This window comes from Nematolebias whitei, chromosome 20 (genome assembly GCF_014905685.2).
Source record: "Nematolebias whitei isolate Nwh7 chromosome 20, NemWhi1, whole genome shotgun sequence".
Classification (NCBI taxonomy): domain Eukaryota; kingdom Metazoa; phylum Chordata; class Actinopteri; order Cyprinodontiformes; family Rivulidae; genus Nematolebias; species Nematolebias whitei.
The window spans coordinates 37,367,660-37,379,848 of NC_056517.1; the positions used below are offsets into that span (position 1 = coordinate 37,367,660).

General features: G+C 40.2%; 1 protein-coding gene across 1 annotated transcript in view; it reads right to left on the reverse strand.

Annotated features, from left to right (window-relative positions):
• Positions 1-740: 740 nt before the first annotated feature.
• pex2 (peroxisomal biogenesis factor 2) overlaps positions 741-12,189 on the reverse strand; it is an 81,072-nt gene continuing 69,623 nt past the window's right edge. Inside the window, exon 2 of the mRNA XM_037694001.1 lies at positions 741-1,840. Coding sequence (XP_037549929.1) covers positions 870-1,840 — 971 coding nt within the window. The 3' untranslated portion in view covers positions 741-869. The remainder of the gene's footprint in view (positions 1,841-12,189) is intronic.

The following is a 12,189-nucleotide window of genomic DNA, read 5'->3' on the forward strand; positions in this document are numbered from 1 at the left end:
TGGACTCATTACAGGGATTAGAGAGTAATTCGCCTGCGAGGAAGGAGACGACTGCTAGGGTTTTGGTACAGTTTACTACAGTCTTATAGGGGCGAGGGCCCTTGAGATTACAGAGGGAGAGAGATGGAAAGGCAGCAAAAGAGAGAAAGGCCAAGGGAAAAGAGAGGATGGCTGTCAAGTGTGTGCGAGTCAATCCAAGCCCCCGGCTGCCCCCTTGATCTTGAGCATGTTGGGGTACTGTGAAAATGGATAATAGGAGTTAGAACGACCAGGCCTGTCTAGAGAGAAGCGTACTGATTGCTATAACTTTCCCTCATTGCTCTCTCCTCCACTTAACTAAATAAACACCCAAGAGGTAGCACTCTATCAATTTTAATGATGTTGAAATACAATTTAGGCACAAAATACACAACAAATGCTAATTTGGCTATGATGAGAGGCATCAGAAATTCCTCCCATTATTTATTCAGCTGACTTTCTGCATTTTTCATCAGAACAAATATTCCCATTTCAACAAACACACGTGCACGCGCACCATCACAGAACCAATTTGGAGCATAAATCAACACATTCGCTCATCAAATATATGCTCTCTGTGGTTCTCTGTAGTCTGTCCAGGGCACCAAAGACAAATAGTTCCAGCCAAAGTCCAGCCAGAGAAACAGAGGGCACAGAAGTCTGTCAATATATGCACACATACATTAATCCAAGTAGCTCAGTGTGTGCTCAGAAAAGTTTATTCATACACTCCGCTCTATTCGAAAAACTAAATCTTTCAAAACAGAGCAAACACTGAACTAATTATTTTATCGGTAATGCGATCTTAGATTTAGATCAATGTATTAGTTCCTGCTTAGCAGAAGAGCTCATCAATGGCCTACAAGTTGAACGTCCACCTTGATTGCCTCAGGTGTCCCTGCTTCTGCCCCACATTTGGGACAAGTAAGGCAAGAGTCTGCAATGATGTTGCTTTTGATGCAGTAGTAGCAGAAAACATGCTGGCAGCCCACTGTATGAGGCATAGTAGGCCAATCGCCGCACAGTCCACACTCTTTCCATAGGTCTTTATCTTCTCTTGCTGCTTCATGAGCACGTTTCCCTCCGAACACAAGTGAAAATAGAGTTGCTTTCAGTTTCCTCGTGTTGATCAGTGGTAACAGGAAGATGAGGAATTCAGCAAAGCCATGCCACAGAAGTTCTCGGTTCATATACTGGTAGGTTACATCCCTAACTACATTGGGTTTACTAAAAACTGCCTGAGCGCCTAGAATTCTTTCAGCTAGAACAGGATGACGGCCATTCCTTAAGAAAACAAGGAAGTTGATGAGACTCGCTAATTTTGTGAAACCAGAAACAAAAGTCAGGGCGTTGCGGAGACTCTGCCGGAGCAAACCTTCGTCTCTTTCAGACACAGAGCCTCTTAAACTCAAACCCAAGCATGGCAGGAGGCGGTGAGAGTGCTCCTGGAGCCAGCTGGGACCTGCAGTGAGGATGGCCAGTCCTATCTTTTGCTTGGAGGAGAGAGGCCTGTACTGTGGAGATGATGTAGATGTGCTGTGATAGCGCAGGCTCAGTAAAGACTGGCCCACCGTGGCACTGTTGGAATACAAAGTGAACCTCCACACCAACAAGTACAACAACACTTTCAGTTCGGACTCCACAGGGGTGAGCAGACCTGGGCGGCAGTTCTGGAAGCACTTAGTAAACTGGGTCCAAAGCAGTTGCTCAAGGGCTGAGTCTAGCTCAAGGGCATCCAGCTGGCTGATGCGCAACACCGGGGTTTGTGGGCTATCCGGAGAACCTGAAGCTGTTCTTTTTGGGTTGCCTTCTTTTTCCAAACCTGTTGGAAAAACATCAACAAGAACATGAAGATATTAAGCATGCTTTCAGAATGTTGATAATTCAATATACACACAATGAAGATGGAGAGAGTGACAGTGTTCTTTTAATAACTTAACTTTGTTACGGCTGAGATACTTTAAAAAAAAAATTATATACAAAACATAGAGTTGAGAATGTAAACTTTGCAACAATAACATTCTTCTGATGTGGACAAAGACAATTACACATGATTGGATTAAAATAAAGACAATTTCAGGGTCAAGTGAAAACAAGACAGTAATTAAACACGTTCATTGTAATGACATTATTACTAAATATATTATCAACAGGCAACTTGACATTTGATCTGTTTCAGTCATGAAAAAAAATATATACGGACACTTCTATGAAAGGACAACTCTGTCAGTGGAAGGAAAGGGTCTCTGAAAGGGAAGCCCATCCTGTTAGAAAGGTTATTTTCCTTTACATAGAAACGGAAATCACTTTTCACATGTAAAACCCGTCCTTAATGCAAGCTTTGAGCCACGGCATATGGAGGAGCAGGGGGTCTTAGAATGCTTTTTCCAGTGTATAAACACACACGATCCCACACACTACACACACACACACCCTTACACAAGAGGTGAAGCCAAAGGGGCCCTTGGTGCCTGCTCCCTCTGGAGATAGGGGTGTGTGTACAAATCACATCACTAGGGATTAGGCTAACGGCACAGTCTCTGGTACACCGTAAACATTTGCCAAATGTGGAACAATATTTACCCCTCCATAGATTCAACTCCATACGGGATCTTACCATTGTGTCGTCTGGGCCATTTTGCGCTGCATACGTTTCTAAAGTGCTCACAGTTCTCTAGTTTTATCTGCCCTTTCCCCAATCGAAATGCTTAAGAAGTGGAAGACTAACAAACGGAAGGAGAGAGACGAAGAAGGCCACGGACAGAAAGAGGGAGAGAGACACACGGAGGCCTTTTTTTGACAGTAGCTTTTGTGTCTCGATGAACAGGATTTGTCACGAGGCTTTAAAAGAGATTTCCGCGGGGTAAATATGGCAGTTGTGACAGAAAGAGAGAGAGATGATGGTCACTTTAGATGTTTCTCAAGGAGGTTAAAAAAAGCCTTGCATTCGGAAGCGATGCTGGGGTCCTATTGTGGCGTACAGGACCATCTGTGTATTCAGACACCTAAATAGAGCAAGGATGCACCTTCCAACTAAGTTGGAATTAGCAAATGAATGAAAAAAGTGAATTTAAGCTGAAGTAAGCAGGTATGACAAATTCATTGAGCTGCATTTGAAATGCTGCCATGTTGGGTGACTAGAACCTCATCTGTGACAGGAGTGGAGTTTGGATTAAAAAAATAAATAAGAGAAGTAGTCGGAGTGTGTGTGCAAACCAATAAACAGGCTCTGTTTGTTCAGCTTAATCTGAAAGTTTTTCTTTGATGGTAGAAAATGTGTGCATGTGTGTCTGGCTGCTACGTGCATATGTCAGGGATAGCTGTGGTCTATGCAGAGCTTTAATGCAACCCAAAACCAATCTATCAGTCCATAGTTGCGCACGCACACACACACAGCCAGGTGGTGGAAATCCTCGTCACAGCAGCAGCTCTCTCGGGAGAGTAAACCCGGCTGGGTCCAATAGTCTTTTCAAAGCCTTTTATCGAGCAGTTTACAAGTTATGAATGAATATGTTTTATTTGGGGAAACACAGTATTGACAACTACCTATCAATAGTAATGTGACTATTGTCAAGGGTCTGTCAATATTAATGTAATTATGATGTAGCAGGATCAGAGGGAGGCTGGAGTTGAGGGCCAAGTAACATCTCCTGCCCACTGCCATATCAATAGCTGGGATTGTTATTGACAGCTTCCCTTCAGACTTGCAGCACTTGCCAAATATATAACAAGCAGGCACTTCTGTCAATGCCGGGCTGCCTATAAAAATTAGGCATTTGAATTTACATGACTTTTACTGTGGACAGCTGGAAATCCATGTTCCTTATGTAATACTCAAAAGTCACGGTCAATGCAAGCATTTACACAGCAGTGGCAGTGCATTGTGTGTGTGTTTGCACACACAAAGTGTGCGGAGACGCAAGCTAGGAAACTAAAACTTTTACACGTATACACAGATTAACTTCACAATATTTTAGGACAGCTGATACACCAACATCTCATCTCTCATACACACCCACAAACACACACAAATTGGGGAAATGAAGGCTAATATCAGATTTAGAAGTTGATCAATACGCATTCTCTATGGTCGATGCCAAGAATATCTTTATAGAAATCAGGACAGCTGTTGGCCACAATACAGCATCACACTTTGGTCAGTTTTGTATTTTTCATTCAACAAAATACCACAGCATTTGCTTTTTGCTAGATTTGCTATATTTACTCATATAAAAGTATATTTAACAGTCCTTAGAAGAACTTGTGCACTTAAAAATAAGATTAAAAAAAGTATTATTACCCCCCAAAATAAATACATTTGTGGTAACCGCACCGACTGACAAACAGTGGCATTATTAACGTAGCCCTCTGTTATCACCCCCCCACCCAACGATCACAACATCGGTCACGTAATGCTCAGCTCTCCTCCTCCCATATGACAAGTGCCCTGCTAATACCAGTTATCTAGGGGAAACACTGTATTGCCGATTGCACAATTATTTTGAAAGTGGCCAATATCTGCTGGTTAAAACCAGTCTCTCCCTAATCGTTCTATTAGTGTTTGATAAAAAATTACCTGAAAATTAAGAGGTTTTGGTGTTCCATCACAGCTAATAAAACACATTCCTGAAAACGTTAAAATTATATATTTTTGTTCAGACATAAAATATCCAATTTGTATTGCATCAGCATGCGTATCTTTGACAGACAAAGATAGCACAGTGACTCAAGGCTGACTGCCACAGCTTGCCGAAAACGGCAACAACAATGAGTTTAATGTGGAACCCACTGTAACACTGCTCCAAGGCAAATGGGCCATGGCCAGTGTGAGGAAGGAGAGACCAGGGTACAAAAGCATGTAGAGCATCAGCCTGAAGCCTAGGAGCAGAAACGGGTCCTCTGAAAGCTAGACAATGGGCTTGTGTGGCAGCTACCCTGAAGAGACAAACGGACAAAAGGTAGACACGTCAGACAACGCGTCATGAAACTGCCAGCTGGGAGCTCGGAGTTATCGTTTAGTGATACAGTGAACCCCCCCCACCCACGCCAAAAAAAAAGGCTGAAAAGATAAGTAAGGTGAAAAAAATAGGGGAGGGGGGACAGATAAGCTCAAACCTCTCCCTGGGAGCTGACCTTGAGACTGATGGTCACAACAAAGGAGGAGGGAACATTCCTGAAGCACACACACACCTCGGCCATACTGAGGTGCGGGCATCCAGGGAATAGTCTATACAGACGAAGAAGGTACTTTTTTCTTGACCTTGGCTTTGGTGTCTGGGGAGGGGGGTGGGGGGTGTTTAGAGCAAGGGACTAAAGACTGGAGGATGCAGGAAAGATTGAGAGTCTCTGGGGAACAGCATTTTTTTTTTTTTCTACTGCAGACATGCTACAAAGCCACTCACGGGGCTATCATGCCATGCCACTAGAAACCGTGCACCTAAAAGTCTCAATTCAGCTGCGTATGTACTGTAGCGCTCAAATTAGCGAGCACTTAGCTATGGTTGTTAGCATAATGTATTGCCGAAATGATGCAGAAATGCTCACTTGGTTTTACACGATGCTTGAAGAGTAAAATAGGCATGTTGAATTGCAACTTTACATTTCTTCTTTTGTTCATATAATTAATTTATCTAAAAGCAATGGTTAAAAAATAAAATAAAAATCTGAGCACTTCGGGGTTTTTATTTTTTTTATTTTTACCGTCATCTTTCTCATTTTATTGCCCTTCTTTCGCCAAGAAGAAGCGAGCGGCTTTTAGCCAAGCCTTGCTAATGTCCTCACTATGAAAAAGGATGAGAATGTCAGATTTAGAACTTTTAAAGGGAGTGATGTCATGAAGCAGACCACAGGCATTACAGGGACACTAAGATCACCCAGGCGGTAACCAGACTAATTGTTATGAGTGTTTCATGAAAAATGAATGTGTGGATGCAAAGATGGGTCTTTCAGTTGTGTGTGCATCACAGACTAATGCTTTATCAAGGCTCCCCTCTTTCACTAATCACCCACGACTCCTCCGAGCCACGGGGTGAAAGCCAACGTAATGCCTGAACACACACACACACATCAGTTAGAACCACACATCTGACTCACAAGAATGCGCTTGGCTTATTTAGTTTGCTCAGGAGGTAAATTATTTAAAAGAATTAATTGATTTCATGAGTACGAAGGTTGAGAATGCTAAAACCGTATGAGTAATACGTACAAGGGTTTGCAGAAAACAACTTAAAAAGTCATAAAACATTAAAGAGGAGAAAAGCACAACGAATGTGGAGAAAACAACAGAACGGATAATAAATGCAAGAACTGTAGTTGTGTCTTTCTTAGGAATCAATGAGAGCAACTCATGCAAATAAATGTGTTATCCCGTTGACTACTTGACCTGCATCTTCCCCCAACTCTCATTTTACACGAGAAACGATCATAAAAAAAGTGTCTGCATTTTAGACTCAACTATTTAAACATACGCGGGATAGAACGTTGTAAATTAGGAGAAAGGTGCTCTTTGTCTGCTCAAAAACAAAATGAAATGTGAAGGTTACAGCAGGATGAAAGAGTTCAGAGCTTGTCAAAACTACACAATGGAAATACTTTTAAAAGTTTTTCATTCAATATCTATATTCAGTTTAAAAAATATATACACAATCTTTTGGGCAATGTGCGCATTAAAATCGACTAAAATGGAAGTATAAAAGAAATCAGGATAGTTCAAAATGATTAACTGTGTTGATTGTATTAAACTTTGTAGCATTCTGTGATTTGCAGTGCACAAGTGTTTTAACGGAACTGAAATTGAACATTATATTGTTATTAAACGAAGAGCAATGAAATAACGACTATCTATCTATTAAAGTACCTGAGTAAAACTGAGATGTGTGTGTGTGTTATATGCCTTTTTGTTGTTCTAACAAAGTTAAGTCAAGTCCTCTGGATTAGAGCTGTCATTTCTAACCCGAACCTGGAGCCTGGCCCTGCCCGACTCGGACTGGGCCGGGCCATAATGCGCTTAATGTGCGGGCAGAGCTTTTTATTGCGTCAGGGACACGCATGGCCCATGAGCCAACATGGCTTGCCATAGCATCACCAGCCGCACGCAGCCATTCGACCATGTGCGGACCTGCCGTTGAAAGAGGTAAAAGGTTTAGTTAAGCTTCAGATGGACTGCTGCCAGCGATCCATCAGCCCAAACGGACGTTCATTCAGCCGCCGCAGTCAGTGGACGGCCGACGACCCAAACAGGTGAGATCACAAAATACCCGACACGTCAGAGCAGGGTCCAATGCATGGGAAGCATTTAATGCACTTTGAGGGCTCCTCAGCTCCATTTTTCTGCCCCCTTTACTCAGCCGCGTGCGTCCGCCAACCGTTAATAAAAGTCAGTGATATAAGAAGTCAAAGCTCGGACCTGTAATTACTGTTAACTCATCGGATCGTGTGGGGTTCGAAGATGATGGCTGCGGACTGGGGCCGGATTTTTTGGACCCGAGTGCAACTCTGGATGGATTTTTCTTGTTCAAGAAGAAGAATCCATCCAGAGTACAGGACCTGACTTAACTTAGTTAGATTTTTCTACCTGGATTACTGAGCATGCATCAGGACGTCTTTTTGTTGTTGAAGTTATTGCTGCAAGTTAAATATATTTGTTACTTCAATTTAAAAAGACACATTTAGGTCTTTTCTCATAACTCAGCACCTCAGACTGAGGAAGTCTTTCGGATGAAAGACGAAACGTCTCTACGTTTTTTTTTTTTTAATGTCCCAAAGACCAGATTTAACTTTTTTTAGAGTCTTTTCTGATAGTTTTGCTAAAATGTACAAAGCCAATTTACTTGCTTTGCCCCAATAAACAACATTGCTACATTTATTCATTCAACCTTCATTTGTACAGGTTAGTCCCACTGAGCCACGGGGACTCATTTACAAGAAAGACCTGAGTTTTAGCAAAGAGTGATGACAACAGTGAATAACAAAGACAACAATAGACAATCATAAAGGATGCATACACATTTTTTAACAAATGGTAATTAAAAGGAAAAGTAGCAACAAAAAAAAAACCAGCTAGATTTTAAGACGGTGTAGAATACTGAAAACAGGAGCATACCTGCAATGTTTTTTTAAATCCTAAAATGGTGAAAATCCAAAACACAGTTCAACTTCTCTGATAACAAATCAGGAACTAGTGTAATGCATGTCGCCCGCTGCCTTATGCTGAGAAAGGACAGGGTTCTAGCTGTTTTGGTCAAAGTGCGAAGATTATGATCTGATGTAGTATTGATGGATCTCACGTGACCCGTTAGGATTTGAATTACAAATAGTAGTAGTAGTTTGATTACTTTCCAAGAGTTTGATTAAACTCTAACCAGTGGTCCATGAGATATCCACTATGAGAAGGTGCTGTTCATAACAAAGTTAGTTGCAGCTCCTCAGACTGAAAGTCTTTTGGATAAAAGACGAAATGTTTCAGCAAAGAAGAATCTGTCCAGAGGACCGGACTCAACCTTGTTAGGAAGAGGTCAATACGATAATTTAATCACAGACAGACAGGATCGACACCAATAATCATTGACAAAGTTTGAATCACAACTGTCAAGCAATGTGAATCAACGTATATGTTAGGAATGACTCTCAGCTACTACCACACCAATAATATCAACTTCCTGTTGTGGCCATTTTGAACCAGAGTAACTCCAAAAAGTCAAATCAGTTGTGCATGTGCAGCCCATGATTACTTTTTGAACGTTTCATTAACATCTGTTCAGCGGTGCATGGGATATTTTGCTAACACCAAGTGCAAAATCACATTTAGACTCTCATTAAAGTAAATTTTCACATACAAAAAAATTAAAAACCTCAATCTTATAAAACCATTTCTTCTACAACATCCACTGCCTATCATTAATATTAGTTGTGTTTTTTGCTTTTGCTTCTGCCTATCAGTCTTTAACATGAGCAAATCTGTCCTATTCTGATAATAATTCAAGAGCATCAAGTGATAATCTGTGGGGATTAGGTGTGAGATCTGTACAGTCACCAATGAAAAAGCTCGATGTAACCCACAGGCAGATAAGAGGAGAGGAGTGATGATTGGTTTCAGAGAAATGAAGTGAGTAGTCTCCTGAAAATCAATAGAAGATCAACTTTGCCTTAAGTCTCAGTCGGTGCGGACGGTTTTGATCTCTGGCTCGGATTATTTTAGGGAATAACGGGAATTATGTGCAGGGATGCAGAACACCGCGTTAAACCGCGACCTTTAACATTAATACACGACGAGGACGTTAGCTATTCCTAATGTAATTAATGATACTAAAGGCATTTATGCCAACCGATATGATCTACGTAACGTTATAAGTGCATATTTACCCATTTTACGTTCGCTGAAATGTCGAAATCAAACCGTGCTCCCTGACACACAGGCGATCTGTTTTTCCGGGTTGTGTCGTTTTGTCCCGCCTCTTAAAAAAATCATCCAATCGCCAACGAGGTTCACATGATTGACAACCACTTGAGCTAATCACATAACGCAGCGCCAACAACACTCACTACTACGCAATGAAATCGGTTATTTCGAAATACTTGTGATTTAGTGGGGTCTTGTGTTTAAAGGCGTCAAAAATGTTAAAGACAAACTGTTAATTTAGCGAAAGTAGCACAATATGTGCATTTAAACAATTCAGAATGTGTTGCAAGTGAGAGTATGAGACTATGAGCAGGAGTTCTGCATGCAGGATTAATAAACAAAGTGGGAGGGAAACATGTCTGAACTGGTTATAGTAGAGCTGGAAAGGTCTAACAAAGATTTAGACACAGAATAAAAATAAATAAATTAAAAACTCAAAAATATAACCATACGCAGGTTAGGTAATATTTTATTTTATTTAATTTTATTGATTGATGTTGGCAGTGTGCATGTGGTCTAAGACGATGGATATAAGCACCAGTCTCAGGAGGTGCAGGTTCAAATTCCACCTCTGCCACAGAAAAAAAAAATACTTATAACAAACTCTACATTATCAACTGAAAAATAGGCTTCGATATCAAGTTGTCTTGTGCACGAGGATGTGTTTTAAACGTACAGGTACATCTAAAAAAATAGAATTTCAGGAAAAGCTCAATTTTTTTTGTCAATCACTTCAGAAAAAGATTAATTACACATTGAGCCAATTATTTCAAGCCTGTAGTTCTTGTAATTTTGATGATTATGGCTTACAGATAATAAAAAAAACTAAACTCAATGTCTCATAAAGTTAGAATATTACAATAAAATTCCATATATATATATATATATATATATATATATATATATATATATATATATATATATATATATATATTCCGTATATATGGAATTGTATCAGCCGTCCATTCTAACATGCAGTTTTCTGCCATAATCATCACAATTTCAAGAAATTAAGTCTTCTAGTATTTCACTCTATGTGTAATGAATCTATATACATGTAATATATAAGTTTCACTTTCTGAAGTAACTGACAAAAATGATTGAACTTTTTCACTATATTCAATTTTTTTTAGATGTACCTTGATTAGAACTGGCCTGCCAATCTGGCCTTGTTGCTGGTCATTTCTTTACAAAACTTTGTGCACACTCGCCATGCCAATTAGCCGACTATAAAACCAAGACAATTAAGTTAGAATTGTTTCTTTTTTTTTTTCAATTTGAGCACAGTTATTTTGTTTTTCCTGCACATATGCCCACCCGTCACACTGTTCCACAGCGATGTTTGCTTTCAGTAATTGTAAGACTTATCGTTAATAGAATGATCAAGACGAAAAGTTAAAAGAAGAAAAAGTTTTTAGTGCAATTGCACCTTGTGGCGACTGAATTAAAAGTATTTCTCGTTTTATTATGGAGACGTCTCTTAGTATAAATATTCTCACCAGTGATGAACAAGTAGTTGTGTTGTAGTACTCGAGACTGGTATTGGTCTTGAGACCGGTCTCGGGTTAGGTGGTCTTAACTACAACACTAGCATGAAGCGTTAAATGATACTTGAAATAAATTAAAACATCACGTTTTGTTGTTTAGACCTGGTCTATGCACAAATCTGTGTGTTTTTGGGCTACATCTATTGTCACGATGTTTCAGCCCATCCCTTTTTCAAATCAGAGAATATTCAGTCCACCTTGACGGGAGCATCAGAAGATGACCTCTGTCCCGTCAGACAAATGACAGGAGGAAGCACAGCGGTGCTTTCATAAAGCCGCAGCACTTGTAACAGGTGGCAAATTGCATTACGTTTCCATCTGAGCGGCAGAGATCGGGAACACAGATCTACGCTCATATTTAAAAAAGAAAGGTTTCTAATCATCAGGATTGTCATGTGACATCATTAAGCTGCAGAATGTAGCTTGTGTGAGCTGGACTGTGTATCAAAGCAAAAATAACAAGGTTTTGGAGATGGCTTTCGGTCAGCCGGCCCCAGTCGACGGCCTACTTAACAAGGTTATATGTTCAGAACCCAGGAGCACCCAAGTCTTATAGGTTGATGTGGTCAGTTAATCATAAGAATTGTCCATTAAAAAAACAACACCCATTTCTTATGGGCCCATTGTAGCTTTCTGATGCTTCCTGAAATACTCGTGCAACCTGCCAGTTAGGAACTCGTCTTTGTCCATTTATTTATTCGGACAGTTTATAGAAATTACTGTCCTAAAGCTGAAACAGAAACAGCAAACTGAACAAATCTCAACTTTACGATGCAAAGCAAGATACTGTCACGTTTGTTGTCTTTGCAAAGGTATGCTCCCTGAAGCAACCAAATTTATCAGTGTTTTATATTCTGGTTCAGGGAACAGCAAAAGACTGTATATTGGCAGTTGTGGCTGTAGGGTACAGATATTTTTAACAAAACTGTACAGGTGTTCCTCTAAGGCAATTTAATTCCAAATCTATGAGGCATTGCTTTTTATCAGAGGTGTAATCGTTTCACGTTTAGGCTATTTACCGCAGCTAACTGTACAGTGCCTCGAAGGAAATAAGAGAACTTTCTTTTTTTTAAACAAACAAGAAGTTTCCTGCAAATTCTGTTAAGAAACTCTGAGGATCTTATGTCCCAGCTCATGATCATGTTTGTGTCTATAATTTTGTAATGAACGTTAAGTTACACTCTCAAAAACCTCCATGAAAATTCAAAACTTAAAAATTTCTCCATA